Source organism: Penicillium griseofulvum (assembly GCF_001561935.1).
Source record: "Penicillium griseofulvum strain PG3 chromosome Unknown contig_80, whole genome shotgun sequence".
Classification (NCBI taxonomy): Eukaryota; Fungi; Ascomycota; class Eurotiomycetes; order Eurotiales; family Aspergillaceae; genus Penicillium; species Penicillium griseofulvum.
The window spans coordinates 2,923,199-2,946,272 of NW_024467471.1; the positions used below are offsets into that span (position 1 = coordinate 2,923,199).

Below are 23,074 nucleotides of genomic sequence, written 5' to 3' on the forward strand. Positions count from 1 at the left end.
ATACCGAGCTTACCAGACAACTTGAAGTTCCTTTTACTTCTTACTCTTTACTCTCCTCTTCATATTTTTACCCAACTTTCTTGCCCATTGCTGGCAAATTCCAAATGGCTCTCAGCTTCTTCAGCGGTGGCGGGAGCGCCAGCAGCGCCAAGTACTTTGACATTCGGTGAGTGGGGGACCTGCATCTTGTGTGAACTGCACATCTGACTTTATGCAGGTTGAACGATGATTATATCGTTTTTCGTGGCGGTGAACATGAAGCTGCGAGCGCGCATCTGCGGGGCACTCTGATTCTCTGTTTGTCCGAGCCGCTCACCATCAAACATATCCGACTCCAGCTGACGGGCATGTCCCGTGTTTGGTATGTGTCGCACTATCCGAGTCTGAATAATCACTAACATGGCAATTCTACAGCTGGCACCTTCCATCTAGTGCAGCCGGCGGTGGCCGCAAGTCGTGGCGCGAGCGTGTGTTCTACGAGAAAACCTGGAGATTCCGGGAGCCGGGTAAGGGAAAAACCGAGGTCCTCCCTGCAGGCAACTATGAGTACCCTTTTGATGTGGTACTTGAGGGTTCCATGCCCGAGAGTGTGGAAGGTCTCGCTGAGACATGGGTGATGTACCGCTTCAAGGCCGAGATCGGCCGCAAGTACGTCAAGGACATTGTCGCGCGCAAACCGCTCAGAATCATCCGGACTCTGGACCCCAGCGCTCTGGAGCTATCGCATGCAATGGTAAGTGGTTATCGGCCTAACCGATGAAATTTTGCTAACGAATTTCCTAGTCTGTGGACAACATCTGGCCCAACAAAATTGAATACTCCATTAGTACCCCGACGAAAGCCATTGTCTTTGGAACCGCCATCACCGTTGATTTCAAATTGATTCCCCTTCTTAAGGGTCTTCGAATCGGTCAAATTACATCGCAGTTAATTGAAAGCCATGACCTTACGCTCAATCCAGAAGATCCGGATGCCATTCGCAACACATACAAGACCACAAGAACGATCTTGACCGACGAGCATGAGCTGGATGAGGATAACATTGAAATTATCGATGAAGCCGCGGAGGGATACCAATGCACGCGTATCCTAGACATGCCGCAGACATTGACCCGCTGCCTGCAGGATACAGACACCAAGGGGATCAAAGTCCGCCACAAGTTGAAGTTCCGTATTCAGCTACACAACCCCGACGGCCACGTCAGCGAGGTGAGTAATGGTAGAGCGACCGATCATATTTCTGTCAGGCTAACATCTCAATGCAGCTCCGAGCTACTCTTCCAGTTTCGATTTTCATCTCACCACACATTGCCATCGATGACAACAATAACCTTCTTGCTCAAACCCCCCAATCTACCCGGATCGCCGTTGATGAATTTGCGCACCAGGCACCCCCTCTTTACGGCGAGCACACGTTCGATCAGCTGTATAGCGAGGTGGACCCCAGCGGATATCGCACACCAGGTCCCAGCAGTGGCCCGGGGACGCCCTTCACTCCTCTCAGTCGCAACATCTCGTCAGAGAACCTGGCCTCCATGAACGCCCTAACCAACACCAATATCTCAGCTTCAGCGCTGCATCACCGTCTTACGAACCTGAACTCGAGTCCATTCCACCATCCTGTTACTCCTGGTACAGTCACTCCTGGCGAGCCAATCCACGGATCTCACTCCCCAATAGACACTCACCACATTCATCGCCAATTGGGTGTCTCCAATGACTACTTCGGACCAGCTTCCGGATCAAACTCACACAGCCATGGCAGTCCAGAACTCTCCCGTCGGCCATCCGATGAAGTGGAACCCGAAGTCCTTCCCTCAGGCATGGCAACTCCCTTTCACCCCCAGTACGATGAGGTGGAGACTCTTAGTCGGGTTCCCAGCTATTCGACTGCAGTGCGCTGTGCCGTGCGTCCATGTGACTCTGGTCTTCCCGATTACAATGCCGTGATTGCTAGTAGCCTTCCCACACTATCGGTCCCACAATCTCCCCAGCAGGCTTATATCCGCAGCGGCCGCGCAAGCGGCCCTGTAACCCCCATAGAGGTGCATAATCGCCCCGGCTTCGGCTTCTTCCACTCTCACGGCACCCATGCTGATGATGAGGACCGCAGACTTAGACTTGTGCAAGCTCGCGCCAGAGCATAAGGCGGGGTTAATCCTTCGACCCATGCATGATCCGCCTTCAATTTCCACCAAAAGTTCTCCTACCGGTGCTGGACACTGAGACCGCTGTGAACCGCCCTGCTCTTTCACGACTCTTTCCTTTTTCTCTCCACTTTTGCCCTCCTCTATCTCATGTCCTTATCCACGAATGATCACGCCCCCAGCATTAACTACCCCTTTGAGCCTCAGCCTCGGTCAACCTGGAACTTCTCACGCAACATGGTTTTGACTCGCTCTACTGCTCAACCGTGGCAGCTTCATACCTCTTCTCACTTCCCTTCCTTTCCTTGCAACTTCTTTTTCTCTCTCAGGCGTTCGGCATAGACAGGCAGGAATATTTTCATAGACGGTGACGCACAGTGTTTTGATCTTTTACTGCTTTTTTCTTTTTACCTTACGAATGGGATCCGATATGAACGAGCTGCACGACATTGAAAAAAAAATGCCCATCAGCACGAGCGACGCATACCAAGCCTTTACCGCATGTACTTAATTATTTTGTTGATTAGACCAAACTCTTCAATGCTTACCAGATTCGACATCTTCGATGATATCATAGCCTAATTAGGAAATTAGCTGTCGATCATATTAGGTAATGTTCTCCGAGGCCCTGGCCCTGCTCTCGGACTTGATTTCTTGTGTCAATGGCATTGTTTCGCTTTCGATAGATGTAACATTGAGGGCTCCATTGGCACATGGCCTCTGCCGCTTTTGGTTACTATCTATACGTATCATGGTCTTCTAGTCTGGTTAGAATTGAAAGCTATCGACATAATATACCTTTAGTACATAGTAGGACCTACCCAGTCCTTTGTACACAGTAGTAAGCACAATTTACCTCGAGTATTGTAGGTATGGATGCATTACATTTACATTCAAACCTATTCCGAAATATATACGTAACGTGCATATAACCTGACTATTGAGTTGGACATAAAGCCACAGTAAGGCCTGATAGGGTTGTAAGTGGCTTTGGGCTGAGCAGTGACCTCATTGGTGTTTGTCGATCGGTTAAGAATGAACTTTTTCGCCTTAATCTTTTCACCTAACAATATCTCTCAATATTGTCAGTCTATGTCAGTCTATTGACTCTGGGCTGTTCTGTGTAAGTTTGATCTCCGATTATGGATCTCTTTGTTGCTAACTATTGAGTGGACTAGACCGGCCATAGACTAGCGCACACCCCGCCTTGGTCTTCCACAGCCACTGCTAATAACCCCCCATTTATTCAATTTCAGCCACTTTAACTCTTCACCCGGTTCTGGGATAAGATAGCTTCGACATCTTTAACTGTCGACGACTTGAATTAGATCCCGAACTCACCTTACCCCGCTATTTCTCCGCCATGTCCACGACCCCCACGGATGTGAAGCTGCCTGTGCGGTCTGGTACCGTGAGCAGCACAGTCACTCGTCGTACTTCTATGAGCGACGATGAGGCTATCCCCGAGACCGATAGTAGTGAGGTGCGTATTCGCGATGTCCTGGAAGAAAAGAAATAGCTAGTACTGACGGTATGCTTGTTTCCAGACTACAACTCTCCTGCTTGAGCGTCTCCGAGCCTGGAAGCATATGTGCGGATATCTCGAGGAGTATTTCTCTGTTACCGCCAAAGTGCAGAAGTCCCAGTCCAAGGATTATGAGAAGATCTTGAAGGTCAGTGTGTATGCCAATGGGTCGGAGTAACCAGGACTGACAAAGAATGGAAACAGGCCGTGAACGAACCCCTCAAGGAGGGCCACCACTTCAGCTCCAGCGGAGGTGGTGTAGCTGGTCTCTTTGAAAACATCCGCAACAACACCCAGGGCATGGTCACCCTGTACATGGACGGCGAAAAGAACCTGAAGACCGCCGTGCTCCCTACCCTCGAGCGTCTGCACAAGGAGATCAAGAACAAGTCCAAGGAGCTGAGCACCGGTGCCAGCAAGGGAGCCAAGGCTGTTGAAAAGGCGCGCAGCCTGACCCAGAAGCACATCGAGCTCCTGGGCCAGAACTCCGCTGCCTTCGACGCCGCCGCCGGCAATAAAATCGAGCAGCACCACGACCCCTATCTCCTCAAGCGCGGCATCAACCACCGTCTAAACAACCAAGTGAACGAGGAGAACAACCACCGCCAGGATATCCTCGCCGTGCAGAACTCCTTCCAGCAGTTCGAAGCACACGTCTTGCAAACCGTGCAAGGCACCCTGGACCAATTCCACCAGCACATGGGCGGACAACTCGAGCGCCAGCGCGCCATGTACGCCGATATCCTCGGTACCGCACAGCGCATCCCACCGGACTTCGAATGGATCAACTTCTGCGTGCGCAACGACGCAGCCCTCGTCAACCCAGACTCACCCCCACGCTCCTTCTCCAGCATCACCTTCCCGAACATGGAGCACCGCGCCACACAGCCTCTGATCGAGGGTTCCCTCGAGCGTCGCTCGCGCGCCGTCATCAAGGGCTACAGCACTGGCTACTACGTCGTCACACCGGCCCGCTATCTGCACGAGTTCAAGGACAACGATGATTTCCGTCGCGACCCCACCCCCGAGCTCTCGCTGTACCTGCCTGACTGCATCGTCGGTGCTATCGATGGCATAAAGTTCAATGTGAAGGGCAAGGATGTCTCTAGCGGCAAAATCGGAAATGCATTCCACACAAACACCGAGCTCAGCTTCAAGGCGCACACCCCGAATGACGCTGAGAAATGGTGGTCCGTTATCAAGGAGGCTACCCGGGGCCCGGCAGTGGCTACTGCTGTGCCAACGCTCGCTTCTCCCGTGGCCACGTCCCCTGCGGGCTCTGTTAGCCCCTCCCGTAACGTGTCCGGACAGACACAGCCGCCCTCCTACGCCGAGAAGGAGATGGAGAAGAGCCAGGCTGCTCCGGCTACTGCCGCTTCCCCTGTTGTCGCTAGTCCGACCGAGGGCATTAGCCGCACAGCCAGCACGGCTAGCCACTTCCACACCTCTCCCGGCGGCTCCGCCGTGGAGAAGTCATGAGATGATTTCCATGCTGTTTAGGCATACATTTTATGCTCTTTTGGTTTTTTTGGACTTGCATTACCCCAACACATTATACGCATGTGCATCTCATCCGTCTAGGGTGTAGCGTTCATTCATCCACGCGGAGAGCGGAGCACTGTCAACTTGATATATACCACTTAATGAATTTCCTTTCAAAATAAAAAAATGCAATCAGATAACGCTAATCGGATCGAAGATCCTTCAAATACACAAAGCTGGCAGAAATGTGTCGTCGAATCATATCATAGCCTATGTAAATACAGGCATGGACTTAGTCCGTAGTCCCAGCAATAACTGCAGACATTTTCATCAGAAATCCTCAGGACTTTCCAAATCATCCAACTTCTCCCCGAGGAATCGTCCCAGCGCAGCACATTTAGATTCCAGCGCAAGCAAGACACCCGGCGAAGCTGACAGATTCAAGCTAGCCAACCGCGCAAGATCAGCACTGCGGTCGATCTCGTACTGCGGATCTGGGTGGCCGTTTTGAGGCGGGTTCGGAGACGCAGGCACGGCCTGTGTGCGCGAGGTATCACCCGAGACCTCGGGCGTGGAAGTCCCATTACCAGCATCGGGCACGCCGTCGGTCGCGATGGCGTCGTTAGCGCCGTTTGGATCGGACTTGTCTAGTCTCGATGGGCCGACTGCTGCGACGAGGACTTTATCCGCGACTCGGGTTACTACTGCGACTGAGTCGTCGAGTTCGAAGACGATCGAGCCGACGTCGCCTAGTGACATCGACTTGGCGGTCACGTAGGAGGAGGGATGGCTGGCTGGGTTCACGCCTGTTAGGTTCCCGGTTGAGGCTGTCTTGGCGTAACATGTGTAGGCGGCGCCGTAGGTTGCGCTTAGGTTGCGCAGTTGGCGTGAGGAGAGGGGGGAGCCGTGGGCGAAGACGGAGCCGTTTGTTGCGAAGACACTGTGAACGATTAGGTTAGGTGGGGTTTGAGATGGAAGCGCGGCGGGCGTACATGATTGTTGTGATCTCTGGTGGGGATAGGTTATCTTCCAGGAGATCGCTTAGCGCTTCTGCGTCTAGCATCTTGATATCGGGGAGACCGGGGATCATGGTGTCGGTGTCGGTGTCCTGGCCTACCGAGGGCGTGTATTCCTCCTTGGTCTCAGGTTCCTCTTGCAGTGATACGTGATCTTGCTCTGCAATGCAATCTTTTGGTGGAGTCCACGAGCAGTCTTCTGGGAAGAAGAAGCAGTTGTCTTGGTAGTCCTCGTCGTCGAGGTCGTATTCGATCGGCTCGTCAGAGTAGTCCAGTAGATTCTGAGCACACTTTGTCTCGTAGCGGGCCCAGTAGGGGAGAAAGGTCGGTTCGAAGGGAGGTTGGGAGGTTGATATGGGTGTAGTTGTTGAGGAGCTATCGGAGATCGAATCAGAGAAGCCGGGAACTGGATATTCGCACTCAGCCATCTTCACACCCATGGATGCGGACTCGGCAAGAGATTATAACGTGGGGATTGTTTATTCCCCACAAAATAAGTAAAATCAAGAGGACACGAGGGAAGAAGGTAATGTTTTCATAGCCAGTGTTTGGCTAGCTAGATTACAGGAAATGAGGGGAACAGGCAACACTTTGGAACCGTTGACTCCATGCGCATCCGAGCTCTCTGGTCCAGATGGAAAGTCACGATAATTTCAACTGCGTCCGGTAGCACAGAGAAAAAAAATGACAGGGAAACAGAGCTTTATGAGGCCTGGTAGGACCACCATGTCATGTGCGTTGGCGGCTCCGCAATGGGTAGACCCTAGCGACGGGGCAAATGTGGGCGAACGTGTACATGAGCAAAGACATGATTGGGAGAGAAAGAGGGGGGATACGTGAAAACTGAGGGCTAAGCGCGGCAGTATGAGAAAGTCGAAAACTTGAAGGACCGCTCCGAATGCGACACGAAGCCGGGGGTGAAGATAGAGGCCAATGGTAGGAAAGGGATCAACCGGGAGCGGGGAAGAGAGTGTGGAGGAACATGCAAGAAGATTTCCACGAACCTGGCTTATACGAAACTGGGGTTGGATTGGAGGATTTCCGGGGGGGGTTTTGAGGGAGAGCCTTGAATGTTAAGAGGAGAAGAGGAATTGGAGATGAAAAGGTCCCGTGTGGAGTTCCCGCATGACGTTTCAACACGTTGGAGGTTTATAGCTGCATATTATATTTGTTAATACGAAGTATCATTATTAAGATTGAAACAGAATACTTCCTTCATTTCTACATTTCTATATTATGCTTGTCTATAATACATGTATTATCAAATGTTTATTATATATTATATATTCTATGTTCTAAATATACATCCAAGGTTCATATTTTCTGTTTCATATTAAATAGATACAGCTTCTATTAAGAGTAATAGACTATATATATTATAGAATCTAATTGCTCTTACATCTATATAATTCTTGTAGCTATACAAAAAGCTATATTGTATAATAGCGTCATGTGCCCCACAGTCCACGGGTCTCCTCACGGCTGACAAAAAGTTCTTTGCCCCTCTTCCTCAATGTTGGCTCGTCTTTCCCTCGTCAAGCAAAGATTTGTGCAAATCAGTAAGCTGAATTCATATTCAGCTGATGAACCTATATTGACAAATTTACTAGGATCTTTAGCAACCATGGCTTCCGATACCTCCACCTATAAGCTCAACCGTTCGTGGATTCAATCTCCTTCCAGACAATCACTAACATGAGACCATTATAGACACGATGATGCGGGTCAAGGATCCGCAGAGATCGGTGGAATTTTACAAATTCCTCGGTTTGAACCTGGTCAACAAGATTGATATGCCTGAATGGAAGTTCTGCAACTACTTCCTGGCCTATGACGGCCCCGCCTCTCTCCAGGGGAGTGATTGTCACTGGACCGATCGTAACGCCGTTCTGGAATTGACTCACAATTATGGCACTGAGAACGACCCCAACTACAGTGTGGTCAACGGAAACACAGAGCCGCATCGTGGCTTCGGCCACATTGCCATCGCGGTTGACAATATCGAAGCCGCCTGCAAGCGGATTGAAGATGCTGGCTACCCCTTCCAGAAGAAATTGACCGATGGCCGTATGCGAAACATTGCCTTCGCCAAGGATCCTGATGGATACTGGGTTGAGATCATTCGTCGCGCCGACGAGAATCTCAGCACCACCACCGACCCGGGTAGCTACCGCCTGAACCACACCATGCTGCGCGTGAAGGATGCCGAAGCCAGCTTGAAGTTCTACCAGGAATCCATGGGCATGTCTTTGGTTCGCACCATTGAAAATCCAGAGAACAAGTTCAACCTGTATTTCCTGGGGTACCCTGCGTCCAACCCAAAGACCAAGGAGGGCAGCAACCCGGTGGCGGACTGGGAAGGTCTGCTAGAGTTAACCTGGAACTACGGCACTGAGAAGCAGGAGGGCCCTGTCTACCACAACGGTAACACTGAACCCCAAGGTTTCGGTCATATCTGTAAGTGGACGATCACACGACTTTTGATTGTTTTTTTCCAAGGTTACTAATTTGTATCAGGTATCTCTGTTGACGACCTCCCGGCGGCGTGCGAACGGTTCGAGTCTCTGAATGTGAACTTTAAGAAGCGCCTGACTGACGGTCGGATGCACAACATTGCATTTATTCTTGATCCCGATGGATATTGGATTGAAGTTGTGCAGAACGAGGGAATCAAGCGCACTGGTGACTGGTAGTACAAATCTAGTCAATACATGTACTACTATTCGTACTTATACTGTCTTAAATTAGATGTCACTTGATCAAAAATCTGCTTATCCCCCACCATTTCATAGGTGGATCCTCTTCCACCCCGCCCTCTGAACATTTGGAATCTTTGGAGACTTTTATTTTATTTTATATAAACCTCCCTTATCAATGGCTTGACAATGAAAAATTTTGAACGTTTCAACACTTGGCGCGAGATGAATTAGACAGTGGTCTCACCCATTTCCTCTCATTTGCGGGGATTCATCGCCACACACCCCACAACCCCAAAGGGTTTTAGCACCTGGAAGAATCGGGGAGGCCTCGAACTTATATTAACCATGTCGCCTGAGCCCGAGAAAACAAAAAAGGCACCCCGTAAACATGTCACCACTGCCTGTGTGCCATGTCGGGAGAGCAAAATCAGGGTATGTGGTCTCTGAGCTTGGAAAAAGCCTAAATGGGATTGAAATCTGATGTGCTTGCAGTGTGATGGAGCTACTCCGCACTGCCAGAATTGTCAGCGCAAAGGAAAAGAATGCAAATACCAACATGGAGACGACAAGCGAAAGTAAGTATGACCTTCGTTCTTCTGTCCAAGTAATGAAGCTGCCATCGTAGAGATACATCACTTAATGTTCAAAAGCTAAAACGAAATAGAGTGTCTCTACGAGCATCAACAGAGCTGTTCTCAGCCCGAATTGATCAGCTATGTCATTTCATCAAGGAACAAGGGTTAGAGCCGCCGCCAATGAATCCAGAGGATGAGGCTGGCATGAATAGGGTCTTGGATACACTCCAGATCCCGCGTGGATTTCCTCAAGTCTCGGCAGTGGGCGATGAAAAGCGACCAGCAGATGAGCCAACGGTCTCTGGAGTCTCAAGCAAATCACCGCCTCAAGATCTGCCTAACGTGAATACCAAGGGACAAACCGCGATCACTAATTTGGCTGCTTCTGGTGCATCCCCTGCCCAAGATACACCATCTAGTGGAAAGTTCCCGTCGCCGGAGGGCTGGAATCCATTTGGAATGGTACAAGGCGCTTCCGACAATCAGAACTTTGTCCATTGGGGCTTCACTTTGCCAACAGCTGAAAGCTTGGACACGATTTACGCTAATCTCAACGGAGGACCAGGGGCCCCAACAATGCCTAGAATGCCCGTTAACACTGAAATGAGCCCGCATAACTACCATCTTGGCATGGATAAGGCTCATCAGCCAGGGGGTTCGCTAGGCCACCTACCCCATGACGGAGAAAATGATTCGGACAGCGGCGAAGAGGACGAAGCTGAAAACGATGTTATTGAGCAATTATCGCATCGCATTGGCACTTTGAAAATTGCAGGCGATGGCCACCTGCGATTCTACGGTGCCACGTCCAACCTCAATCTGGTGGACGTGTCTGCGACACAGCAGCGGCAGCGACCAGACGCGCGGACTGTGCGTCACGATGGTCAGGATATTCTGAATCACCTTCGGGTTGGTCAACCTGTTGACCAAGCCCTGGAGGATCATCTTATAGAGTTGTATTTCACCTGGCAAAACCCCAGTACATACATTGTCGACAAAGAGATGTTCATGATGGCACGAACTAAATGGCGCGATGAATTGGACGATACTCCGTTCTATTCGGAGGTTTTGACCAATGCGATGTGAGTTCGACTTATTTTCGGGTCGTTAAGGGCCTTGCTGACATATTGCAGGTGCGCAATAGGGAGTGCTTTTGAGGCACGCTATCACCCTACGTTCATCACTTTCCCCAAATCCCTCTCTGAATTCTTCGCAGACCGGGCTAAAGCCCTTCTGGAAATCGAACTCGACTCTCCTTGTGTTGCTACTGTTCAGGCACTTGTTATTATGAGCTGCCATGAAGGCGCATCAAATCGCGATGCCCGAGGTTGGCTGTATAGCGGTAAGGTTGAAGATGGGCAACCCTCAACTATAATTGACTAACCACATTGTAGGAATGTCTATGCGGCTTGCTTTCGATCTTGGCTTACATTTAGATATGAGGGCCTATGTCGAGAAGGGCGATATTACTCAGTTTGAGGCTGATGTACGTCGTGCAACCTTTTGGGGTAGCTATGTTGCAGACCAGTGAGTTTTGGCACTTTTTATGCTATGACTATCTCTAACAGTAGCTAGTTTCTGGGGCTTCTACTTGGGCCGCCCGTTCCGCATGAACGCTGGTGATATAGGTGTCCCCAAACCTGGCTCTGCTCTTTGTCCTGAAAAGGAAGAAAACTGGCATCCATATGGCCACCAAGCCGCTCATTCGCTATCGGAGAACGGCCTGAGGAACCCCATGGAGTTAATATGTAGGCAATTTGTCGTCCTATGGGAGATGATCTCTCCAGTTGGTCATATTTTGTGAGTGATTTTTGGATATCAATCAGTACAATGTTAACATGTCTTTAGGTATGGATGTTCCGATATCTCTCGGCATGACTTGCAAAGAATCTGCTATCAAGTTACGGAAGATTTGTTCGCCTGGAAAGCAAACCTTCCTTCTACCCTTCAGATTAATTTGGACGATGATAAATCACCAATATTGCCTCATTTGATGATGCTCCAGTAAGTTTGTTCTAATACAATAGACGCCTGGAATCATACTAACAGTCTCTTGCAGCATGCAATACCACCAAATCATCATCTTCTTCCACCGCCCATGGCTCTCCAAAAGCTATATTCAGCCCCGCAGTCCCCGTCAAGGGCCTGGGTATCACCACGCGCGGCGCATGTGCGTGGAATCAGCCACCGCAATCGCAAGAATACTTCAACTCTTCGAGAAACACTACACCTTCCGCCGCATGAACAACCAAGTCGTAGCGATAATCTTCAGCGCAGCGCTCATGCTCCTCTTCGTTACAGTATCCACGTCCCCAATGAGTCCAGTCAAACAAGGGGATAGCCCGACATACCCCCGCAACGCGGAAATGGTAGCATATCTCAATCTATGCTTCCGTGCTCTCGATGAACTGGGTCAATCATTCGACAATGCCAAGCGCACCCGCGACTACCTTGTTACTCTCCAGCGACGTTGGCAAGCAAACATGCGACGATCCGGCTCCGCAGCGAAACGCCAAAACAGCAGTGCTAACTTGGTGTCGCTGGGCACGCAGAAACCGTCTATACAGCATAACCGAGCTGCCAATGCTCACGGAACGGATGGCTCGCGGAAGAAATCCCGTTTATCCGTTTCCGGGGCTCCTCCTCATATACAGCCAGCAGCACCTGTGACTAGCAACCAATACTCCCATCTCTCCCAGCAAACGCTGCCTCCTCACCACCAATATCATCAACAAAGCTCTTATCAGCAACAGACCTCCTTCCCCGTCCACGATTCCCATCTAGGCGACCTAGACTGGATCCCTAACTCGGACATGCGTCTTTTGTCCGAGACTCAAAATGGCAACGCACTGAATGGCATGGGCCAGATTCCTTCTCCCCCTTTCCCCGAGGGCTCTGGGATGCTATCAGACATTGCGGCCATTGATGGATGGTGGGCATCGGAAAACTATACGAGGAACTCAATGCCACCATAAAATCATTATTGGGTGTCTAGTCACAGTCTTTGCTTTGCATATCTGAATATTTGCACCATTGAGCCGCCAAATTTGTCTCACCTTGCTGCCCTGGATGAATATGCTATACCAAATGATATACATCACTCCACTAGGAGGGCGCTCACATAAATGTACCATTATCTCCACATTTGTATATTTCCACCTGGGCCTTCATGAATTCACAGTCGATCTGAAGTTATCTTATTCATTCCAACCGGTTCTAATCTATATCATCCATTCTTCTCTCAAACACATCCTTGAACCAATCACCCACTTGCTCTCCCACATTAATATCACTCCTCAACTGAGATAAAGTAACCCTCCGCTCCCCAATCCCCTTCTCCCGACCCCAAAAACAAGCCCGCCGCATAACAGAAACCATCTCATCAGCCTGTTTAGCAAGAACCGTAGTCCCAAGACCCCCCTCTCTACTCTTCTTCTTCAACTCAATCGCAGAGAGAGAACCAGAAGCCAAACCAGCACCATCTCTCACAAACACCCGAACCCAAGGCAAAGTCATCTCCAACCGCCCAATCCCATCCGCAGGCCCAGACCACGTATCCCCACTAAGCCCATAATCCAACCCATACGGCGGCCAACGCGAAAGCGCCTTCCGACGTCGCGTAACAGTAGCGCTCATATCAACCTCATCGCCATCCAGATCAGAATACACATCCCGATCCCGGATTGACCCGTCCGACGCGTATTGCTCTATGCTTCGCATCTCCTTCAACACGGGGACCGGGTATTCCGATCCCGTGAGATACTGCGGGAAAGTGCGCGGCACGTCCCGACCCGCAGAGCGGAGGAAGAGGATCGGTGATGCGAAGGAGTCAAAGCAGCGCTCTGGGGATGAGAAGAATTTCGAGCGCGCTTCAAGGAGGGGGACTAGGTCTGAAGGTGCTTGCTTTTTTCTTTGGCGTTTGTGTTTGGGTGTTGGGGTATTGTCGCCTGCTTCTAGTTTGGGGCTTTCGCGTGTGCAGTATTCATCTAAGCCCGGCCAGTCGCAGATTGGTTCTATGGCGGCGACGGCTTGGATGGATCGGGCTTCTGTTAGAGATAGCATTAGAGCTAGAGAGCCTCCGATGTGGGTGCCGAAGATGGATAGCTTGGTTGGTTGGAGGTGAGTTCGGATCCAGTCGAATCCGGCTAGGGTGTCGTGGACTGGGGTTGGGTATTTGTATGAGGTTGGTTGGGGGTTGCTTGGTGCCTGGGTTTGGTCTGAGGATCCAATTGGCTTTTGTGTTGAGCCCTCGTCTGAGGGGGAAATAGGTGTTTGTATCTCCCCGAGGCGGTAGTTGACTGTGACTACCAATGCAGATGTAGTAGATGCTAAGACGTGCTGGGGTGAACCTGCAGAGGGTAAGGTGCTGTTTTCACCAACTTGGTGATCAGCTTCAAGACCTTCATGTTTTTGAGATGCGCTCGTGCCATTCCCCTGCAACAAAGGTCCAGGCGGAAGGTAGAGGATCACATTTGGGCCTCCTGGGGACCCCTGGTGAGACCGGCTCAAAGCGCTCGGTCGCGTAATTCTAGGGATGAGGTTAGCATGTATAATTAGGATTGGGAAGGAAAGGCATATATCACCTGAGAGATATAGCACCATTGTTTCCAATGGGGAGACATATTGTCTCATCTGTGCAATCAGATGAAACGGTCGAATATCGCGAACATCGGAAATACGCGACGGAAATATGCGCAGTTCGCCTGCTGCGACGCAGGAAAAGGGCTACTCCGCGGGATGAGCAGATAATATCTCGCATGGTACTATTGAGTATGCTTTTGATATTTGATAAAACTTGTCATGGATTGGCCTGTTGGCCTTGGTATCGGAAGTCATTTATGCCTGAATAATCTGGCAATATACGAGAATCTCAACAATAACTTCCGAATGGTTGTGATATTCACTTTGAATATGTTCATTTTCAGTCTGAACTGTTACATACAATTATATGTTCATAATTAATCAACCCAACAGCTAAGGAATAAGCTAGTCATGCAAATGGCAATTTTTACAGCTCTCCAATTTGAACAAAACAAAAAACGCGCTATGAGCCACGCACTAAATGGGTAGCTGACTGCTCCACGAGTCCCTCCACGAATACGGGTTTCGCTGAGAGGTCGTCGCCGACGCCGCAGGGTCATCTCGGTCCAAAGGAGCTTCAGTATCGTCCTCTGGCACAGGACGCACAACCTGCAAAGTCAACATCGGATCCTTGGAGTAGACTCGCAGCCCAACCACACAGACCGCATTCCACGGGTCAACAGGAGGCCCATCACGGTCCGTAGATGGAGGGTGATTTTTCACATCCTCATCAGGAGGCATATCGAGATCACTGTCGAATTCGAACCCTTCTAGTATCTCAAGGTCACTCGGGTCCAAAGCCTCTGTAGCAACACGAACGTCCAGACTAGGACGCGGAGAGTCGGGCCCGCGTCGCCAGCCACTGCCCGCATGTCTTGCATGCAGACCCTTCCCGCCGTTGACGTGAATGACCGGGACGGAGCCGTTGACACGACGGTCACTAGTTTCGCTCGAGACGCTTGCAGCGTCGACGGGAGACTCTTCTACTGGCTTCTCTGCCAGAATCTGGCTGGGGATAGAATCACGTTCGGAGTTGAAATAGGAGCTGCTGCTGGGGGTGCGGTTCATGCGCCTTCGCTCTTCTCGGGCATCCCTCTTCTGCTGGCGGATCCATTCCTTCTGCAAATTTTTCTTGATCTGGTCGCGAAGCTTTCTCCGTTCGAGTGCCTTGAATGCCTCCTGCTCACGCTTTTCCTGATCTGTCTCGCCCACCATCGCCTTCGCGTGCGCAAGGTCGTATGAAAGGCCGACTTGCACCAGTTTCTCTCTTCTAGTCGCAGCAACCTGGCGGACGGTTTCCTCGGTAGAGGCTACATCTTCGTGGCGGAAGGCTGTGATTTTCATCAAGACGTGATAGTGGCCCGGCTCAAGGTTGATCTCGGCGTTGACAGACCGGCCCATGAAGTGGCTGCTATGACTGCGCACGAGATAATCCTGTTCTCCTACCTTCTGCAAGCGGAACTTAAGCACGAAGCTGTACTCGCCGGCTAGTCCTTTGAAATAACGCGTATCAAGCTGTATCGGTTAGCCACTATACACTAGCAAGAGTAAACAGCGCATAACGAACCTGGGATAAAACAATGACAACCGGACCACTCTTGGTCACATCCAACATGAATTTGGTGCTGTGATAATCGGCAGACCAGGGAACATTCAACGTAGTCCATTGCTGGGTAATGGTCCACTCAAGTCCAAAGAGCCGAGTCCGGTCGAAGTGCTGGTATTTCCTGAGGAGGTCTTTATAAGAGATCCAGAAGAACTGAGCCAGGTTAGCATATTCACTGAATGCGCAACAGATTAATACCTACCCCATCGTTGCCGAATTTATGGCCAAGAATGTTCATCCACTCGGCCGTCCATTCTTTGGATCCATCACCCCAAGCACCGTGCCATTCTTTGCGACCCCATGGGTTCCTAGCTACTATAAGTTTTTCGTTCATTTACCCTTGACTAGTACATTCGTGCACATACCTCAGTCGCAGTAGACGATGCCCGTCAATCTCCCGGGCTTCCATGATGGAATAGGAATGGCCCTCCGCGATACCCTTTCGATCCCTCGGTGGACCTCGGTAGTGAGGATCTAACCAGTTTGAAAACATGCCAGTGCCGCAACCAAACAGGAATTCCTGGTTGACCTTCATAAGTTCCTCGGTCCAAAAGCGGTCCTTGTTGAGGATGTTGCTGGATAAGACCTCAGACGTGACACCTCCGGTGAGATCCTCAATAGCTTCACCAACAAATCCACCCTCGATCGCAGAATAATCTCCGTGGGCCTTGGCGAAGGCTTTTTCCAGAAGAGGTAACCAGGTTTCATTGTCGTCCACGCACTGAGCGAAGTACAGGGCCCGCGAACCCGTCTGCCAGACTCGCCGGTACTCTTCCTCCGTATCAGTTCGGGTAATGTCGTCCCAGAGAGGTCGCTCATCCACAGACTCATCATAGTCAGCAGCGCGGAGATATAGCTTGTCATCTACAATACACTGCTGCCACTCGCCGTCTGATTGAAAAAGTCAGCATGATTCCAAATCCGATCAGTCTCCAACCACACGCTTACCTCGATGGAACACAAATCCGTAAATTCCAACATCTTCATTGCGAGCAACGCAAATCTTCTGAATCAGCTCCTCCTTGTTGCCCATAGTACAAAGGGCAGCCATGAGCCAGCAATCCCCATCATATCCCTGTCGCACGTCTGAGGCCGTAGGTCCATTGACAAAGAATTGCGGATTCTCAAAAATTTCCTATATTAATATCATTAGCAAACCACGCATCGACCACCCACGGCCGATTCGAACTAACGGTCACTCTCTTCACGCCCCGCGGTCTCATCTCCGTATTCGGTTTGTCCAGTCCATCGAGATAGTGTCTCCGACCAGACTTCAGGTCTAATTCGATATCAAAGTGTGGGTCTGAGTATTTCTGATTCACACGTTCGCATTCCTTGACGATACGGTCGACGGACTTTTGACATTCCTCGCGCGCCTGCTCGTATGATTTGACAGCTTCGTGGCCCTGAATACGGCCGCTCTGCACACGCTTGGCTCGAGTCCGGGCGTATGGATTGTCCGGCAGAACCGTGTATACTTTGCCTGGGTATTTAGTATTGAATTGTTCCCAGAACTGTTTGACGGATTCCTGGGGTGCTTGACATCGTGGACGCGGCGGTCGGCTGTTTGAGCGCGAGGAACCTGGTCCTGCGACGGCATAGCCCATCTCGTCGTCGAACTCCATAGTCCAGAGTGTCTTGGATTGATGTTCTGTGCTTAGTTGGGGGTTTGGGTTCTTGTTTTTGTCACTCTGGGGAAGAAACACAACGGTGGGAATATTTGGGCGGCTATTTCTCTTATATCAGACTCGTCATTCTCAAATGACGATCAGGGATGAAAATAGAACTGTTCTTCTAAGCGTTTGGGGAAGAGATTCCCCCAATTTTCCCCTCACACGGACACTCCGAGCCAAGCACATAGTCTCAGCCTTCATTTCCTCGTATCGATTGGCTGGGCGTGGACGTGCTCTCCATAAAAAGAGTTCTTAAGGCTGCATGTGCATTGAACTAGTGTGAGAACGAGCGAATCTGACAACACATTGTGCTTTTGGCCCCCACCTCGGTTCTCAGCCCCCGATAAACGGCCACTTAAAACCTGAATTGTGAGAATTTAGGCCGGAACAGACTTGACCTGAAACAAGTAGAGATGTGACCAAGCAGTGAGAAAGCAAGGGAGGAACTAAAGTTGGATACGATGCTCGGCTATGTGGGCCAAAGTTCAGCTGACATGCCGATGACTCCCTTGAGGCTGAAAAAGCTGAATACAATGATCATTTTTCATATCTGGTTACAGGGTAGAAAGGGTATGTACGCCTGTTATTCACTAAAGCACTTCGTATCCTGTAAACCCGCCCTCCATATCACTCCCCATTGAACGCCGAAGGAGAAAGAAACCATGCCCTGATATCATTCCCCACTGTGAAGAGTTCACAAATGTGTGGAATCATTACCTATTGGTAGCCGTTACTTGAACCACGTCCGGAGTAGTGTGCGGTGCCATGACGGAAGTACGGGTGAAGGCAGGCCTGCTTGGCCGACAGTCGGTGGGCAGGGTCAAACTCGAGCAGAGATTCCAAGAGCTGACATCCAGCCTCTTCCAGTCCGGGAACGATCTCAGCATCAGGGCGCTTCCACTTGGGGAAAGTAGGTTTATAGTCGGGGAAGGAGGTCACACCGGGCCAGATTTCTTCGCTAGGGGTACCGAGGATGCTGCAATTCGTTAATACGGTTGAACATAGAATAGAACCAAGTCAATCTTACCGGAAGATCTTGAAGATCTCGTCAATTTCAGAGTCACCGGGGAAGAGAGGCTTGCGTGTGCACATCTCTGCGAAAATGGCGCCCACCGACCACATATCAACACCTGTGGAGTACTGACGCCCACCTAGCAGAATCTCGGGAGAACGGTACCACAATGTGACAACCTATATATCAAGTCAGTAAACGTAGAATCCCACCGAATCGAAAATCCAATGCATACCTCGTGGGTGTAGGTGCGAAGGGGAACACCGAACGCTCTGGCAAGACCGAAATCGGCCAATTTTAGGTTGCCTTCACGGTTGATCAACAAGTTTTGGGGCTTCAAGTCGCGGTGCAGAATTCGGTGGCTATGACAGTATCGGATACCCTCAACAAGCTGAGCCATGAATTTCTTAACCATTGCATCGCCTAGGCCTAGGGTGACACCACCCAGTCCATCGGGCAATGGCTTCCCTCGGCCACCGTCACTGACAGGCAGAGCCTCCATGTATTTCTTAAGGTCGCAATCGAGGAATTCGAAGACGAGGTAGAGCTTGTGGCCATCGGCGTGGACAATGTTGAACAGTTGGACAATGTTGGGGTCCTTCATCTCCTTGAGGAGAGAAATCTCGCGGATTGCAGTGCTGGGGACGCCCTCATCTTCGGCTTCGAGGCGAATCTTCTTCAAGGCAACGATACGGTTGGGGTGACTGAGCTCACGGGCCTTGTAGACCACACCGTATGTACCTACGGAGCATCGACGCGTGAGTTAGGCTGCAGGTGACAATAGCTGCGTCAAGGGTACATACCTTCGCCAATTTTCTCAATTTTCTGATAGTTATCCATGGTGGCCGCCATCCAGTCCTTTGCTGCTATTAATTAGATTAACAAGGTCGAAACAGGAAGGCTAGAATGGGAAGTTGACAAAGATTGGAGGGATCTTGCCAAGAAGATTTTGTAGAAGCAAGGAGAGGAGATAGTTACTACTTACTCCGAGGATGTTGATCTCTGAGAATAGCTGCAACAGCGAGTTCTCCAAATTCCACCTGGAGATCGAAAAAAAGCAAATTGTTGAAGAGATAATTGACAAGACAGTATTTCAATGGTGGGGAGAGAAAGACACAAAACAAACAACCCCCGCGCCGAACATAGGGCGGTGAGGCGCGTACCTTTACTTTCCTTGTTCAACTTTCTCTCTGACTTCATCTCTTCGCAATGGCCCAAATTAAAGGTCTTAGTGCTTATGATCGTCCCCCTGAGCCAGTGAGACTTTGCTACAAGAAATATTCTAAAATTGCCTTATCCGAAATTGACAATGATCCGGGGATCCTCGACTTGCAACGGATCGATCCCGACCAATTGCCCGATGGAGTGACGATCGAGCAGTACATGTCCAGCCGGGACTTGCGATTGGCATTTGATGATTTCTTTCGTGGAGACCATACCACAACAGAAGAGGATGGCCCTCTAACTGAGGAGATTCCAGTATTCGCTCACAAATCGATTTCCGGTTAGCATTGTATCGCCTAAACTTGGAACTGACCCAGCAGAATAAAGAGCCATGCCTGACCTCCTGACAGGTCTCCTAATGATACCCGCCTTATTCCCTCCTACTATTCAAATCGAATTGCTCTCTCGCCTATTCCACCGAGATTTACCCAACCCCGAGCATCAGACAAACCTACATCTGCACTACGATGTGACGTATCCCGAAGAATCAGAAGACACCTGCATGCCCAAGTCTTTCTTCGCAGATGATCCTACTCGCAGTTTCGAGCCCAAGGATTCTCAGGTGCACAAGCCTATAACGGTTCAAAATCTCTTGGAGAAAAAGCTGCGCTGGGTCACATTGGGTGGACAGTACGACTGGACCGCCAAAGTGTACCCACCTGGAACCCCGCCAGATTTCCCGCTGGATATTGCAAAGGTGCTACGTGCGGCCTTCCCAGCAACCTCGGCCCAGGCTGCCATTTTGAATCTGTATTCCGCCGGGGATACATTGAGCGTACACCGGGATGTGAGTGAGGAGTGTGACGTAGGTCTGATTAGCGTGAGTTTTGGATGTGATGGGTTGTTCTTGGCTAGCCATGACGATGGGAATGGTTGCGAGATCATTCGGCTTCGCTCAGGCGATACTGTCTACATGAGCGGCAAATCGCGGTTCGCCTGGCACGGAGTCCCCAAGATTCTTCCATCGACTTGCCCGAAATGGCTGGCCAACTGGCCATCGTCTGGAGAATCTGCTCCGGGAATGCCGCCTGGTCCATACGAGATGTGGAAGGGTTGGATGTCCAGCAAACGCGTCAACTTGAACGTTCGACAAATGACGACCACCCAGGCTTCCGAAGAAAGAGCAGATCACACTTGAAAATCCGAAATATAGATGTCAGTAATGTGCTCAGATTCTTTCCTTGGTCCAAACGTGGACAACCTTATATCCTGGGCTACTCGAGCACAGATTTGCTGTTCCAATGAGTCCCAATCCAATACCAAAAGCATGGCTACCGTTGACAAGATACTCTTGTCTTTCGGAGAGCAACGCGGATTTGCATTCCGCGGTCCACCCTGGTTGTGGTGATAGGCAACTACTTTCTCCAGGAACAAATTAGACGAATCAATTGCACTTGATAGAACTAATAATATGGGGCTATCTCTGTACTCCAAATCAAACCCGACGTAGTGCGGTGAATAGAACTCCAACTGTTTCAGCCGACTCCAATAACCCCGCACTAGATAAATACTCTACTCTTTGCATATAGTCTCTAACAATATCACAAAGAACATCTACAATTCAAAATGACTGGTATATCATGGGAACTGAAAGGCGAAGCCAAACGCCAGTCAATTTTAAATGCCATCCCCGAGAAATGGCGACTGAACTCTTCCGTGCCTCCAGCTACAGAGCAACGTGATGTCACGGGAGATTATATTCGGCAATACCTCACCAAGCATGAGATTGAGATCACAGAGACAGATGCCGTAGGCATCGTAGAGCAGACATCTACAGGCCGCTGGTCGGCCGTTGAAGTGACAGAAGCCTTCTGTCACCGGGCCGCACTAGCCCACCAGCTCGTACGTTTATACAACAGCACTCATGAATACACCAACATTAGAGCCCTAAATAAAGACTAACCATGAACAAAAAAAACATTAGGTCAGCTGTCTGCACGAAGTATTCTTCGAAGCAGCACTCAAAGATGCAAAAGAGCAAGACGAATACTTCGCAAAACACAAAACCCCAATAGGACCCCTCCACGGCTTACCAGTGAGCCTGAAAGACCAGTTCCACGTCAAAGGCGTCGAAACAACAATGGGATACGTAGGCTGGATAAATACCTTCCAAGGCCAACAGAACGACCCGCGGACCGGCACAGAAGAAAGCGAACTCGTCCGCGAACTACGCAATCTCGGCGCAGTGCTATACTGCAAGACCAGCGTTCCAGCCACGCTCATGGCTGGTGAAACCGTCAACCACATCATCGGTTACACCTGGAACCCCAAGAACCGTCTGCTGTCGTGCGGCGGCAGCTCTGGCGGCGAAGGAGCCCTGATGGCGCTCCGCGGCTCGCCTGCTGGCTTTGGCACTGATATCGGAGGCAGTGTGCGCATCCCTGCTGGGTTCAATTTCCTCTATGGGCTTCGTCCTTCGGCCGGAAGAATTCCTTACCAGGGCGCTGCGAACTCGATGGATGGCCAGGGCACTATATTGTCTGTTATTGGGCCCATTGCGCCAACGGCGAGGTCTTTGACGCTCTTGTTCAAGGCTGTTCTTGGTCAGAAACCTTGGTTGTATGATCCGCTTGCGTTGGAATTGCCGTGGCGGGATGAGGTTGTTCAGGAGACTAGGGCTTTGATTGAGAAGGCTCGGGGTGGGGGGTCGACGCTTGCATTCGGTATTATGAAATATGATGGTGTGGCTCTTGTTCATCCGCCGATTGCGCGAGGACTTCGGATCGTTGAGAAAACGCTTCAGCGATTGGGCCATCGGGTCGTTGAGTGGAAGCCTCCTTCTCATGCTACTGCGGCTGCACTAGTTGTATGTACCTTTGGCTTTACATTTGCGTGTGATTCAGCACGATGCTAACTTATGGCAGAGTAAAGTATTCAAGATGGACGGCGGTGCAGACTCGAGACATCATTTCGGTCTATCTGGGGAATCCGCAGCACCGCAAATAATCAGTACCGACAATGGTGTTGAGATGACAGCGTCTCAGATTGCTGCACTCAATGTTGAAAAGCGTCAGTATCAGAAACAATACATCAACTATTGGCATAGCACCGCTGAGTTGACAGGCACCGGGCGCCCTGTTGATGGGCTCTTTTGTCCATTAGCGCCTCATGCTGCTGTCATTCCCAACGAATACAAGTTTGTGGGATATACTGGATTTGTGAATCTGCTTGACTATACTAGTCTTGCAATTCCGGTCACATTTGCGGATAAAAAGGTCGATGTGCGATCGGCTGATAGTTCTGTAGATGATTCCGAGCACATTCAGTGGGATTGTGAGTTTCTCCCGTATCTTCCTTCTTGCGATCTCATGCTGATCCATGTACAACATATAGATGATGCCGAAACCTATGATGGAGCCCCTGTGGGAGTGCAGTTCGTAGGCAGGAGGTTGCAGGAAGAGAAGATGCTGACTCTAGCTGAGTATCTGGGCGAAGAGATTGCCCGAGATGCGAAGGAGAGGATCTAAGAGACTGTATCTAGCGCGTAATGCTTTTTATTGTCAATATCATGTCAATATAATAGAGCAACTGGGC

General features: G+C 50.3%; 7 protein-coding genes across 7 annotated transcripts; 5 read left to right on the forward strand and 2 right to left on the reverse strand.

Moving 5' to 3' along the window:
• Positions 1–104: 104 nt before the first annotated feature.
• On the forward strand, positions 105–2,147 carry PGRI_020840 (arrestin family protein; the record flags this gene model as incomplete). The annotated part of the gene is made up of 5 exons (XM_040789797.1): positions 105–166; positions 218–361; positions 415–733; positions 784–1,209; positions 1,266–2,147. 5 exons carry the CDS (start codon positions 105–107, stop codon positions 2,145–2,147), a joined length of 1,833 nt encoding a protein of 610 aa, XP_040646750.1.
• A 1,363-nt stretch (positions 2,148–3,510) lies between these two features.
• PGRI_020850 (PH domain protein) lies at positions 3,511–5,151 on the forward strand (the record flags this gene model as incomplete). Its single annotated transcript, XM_040789798.1, has 3 exons — positions 3,511–3,630; positions 3,695–3,820; positions 3,877–5,151. 3 exons carry the CDS (start codon positions 3,511–3,513, stop codon positions 5,149–5,151), a joined length of 1,521 nt encoding a protein of 506 aa, XP_040646751.1.
• A 333-nt stretch (positions 5,152–5,484) lies between these two features.
• PGRI_020860 (uncharacterized protein) lies at positions 5,485–6,610 on the reverse strand (the record flags this gene model as incomplete). Its single annotated transcript, XM_040789799.1, has 2 exons — positions 5,485–6,094; positions 6,147–6,610. 2 exons carry the CDS (start codon positions 6,608–6,610, stop codon positions 5,485–5,487), a joined length of 1,074 nt encoding a protein of 357 aa, XP_040646752.1.
• Positions 6,611–7,683: 1,073 nt separating this feature from the next.
• PGRI_020870 (transcription factor domain-containing protein) lies at positions 7,684–12,419 on the forward strand (the record flags this gene model as incomplete). Its single annotated transcript, XM_040789800.1, has 11 exons — positions 7,684–7,729; positions 7,781–7,828; positions 7,881–8,627; positions 8,688–8,859; positions 9,362–9,444; positions 9,557–10,526; positions 10,578–10,786; positions 10,839–10,971; positions 11,020–11,244; positions 11,293–11,448; positions 11,504–12,419. The coding sequence occupies 11 exons, from the start codon at positions 7,684–7,686 to the stop codon at positions 12,417–12,419; spliced, it is 3,705 nt and encodes a 1,234-aa protein (XP_040646753.1).
• Positions 12,420–18,021: 5,602 nt separating this feature from the next.
• On the reverse strand, positions 18,022–19,168 carry nimX (cyclin-dependent serine/threonine-protein kinase CDC28; the record flags this gene model as incomplete). Its single annotated transcript, XM_040789801.1, has 4 exons — positions 18,022–18,280; positions 18,332–18,495; positions 18,552–19,057; positions 19,120–19,168. 4 exons carry the CDS (start codon positions 19,166–19,168, stop codon positions 18,022–18,024), a joined length of 978 nt encoding a protein of 325 aa, XP_040646754.1.
• A 357-nt stretch (positions 19,169–19,525) lies between these two features.
• alkB (oxidoreductase, 2OG-Fe(II) oxygenase family) lies at positions 19,526–20,678 on the forward strand (the record flags this gene model as incomplete). The annotated part of the gene is made up of 2 exons (XM_040789802.1): positions 19,526–19,820; positions 19,891–20,678. The coding sequence occupies 2 exons, from the start codon at positions 19,526–19,528 to the stop codon at positions 20,676–20,678; spliced, it is 1,083 nt and encodes a 360-aa protein (XP_040646755.1).
• A 428-nt stretch (positions 20,679–21,106) lies between these two features.
• Positions 21,107–23,007, forward strand: gmdA (putative general amidase GmdA; the record flags this gene model as incomplete). Its single annotated transcript, XM_040789803.1, has 4 exons — positions 21,107–21,382; positions 21,465–22,346; positions 22,405–22,813; positions 22,874–23,007. The coding sequence occupies 4 exons, from the start codon at positions 21,107–21,109 to the stop codon at positions 23,005–23,007; spliced, it is 1,701 nt and encodes a 566-aa protein (XP_040646756.1).
• Positions 23,008–23,074: the final 67 nt, after the last annotated feature.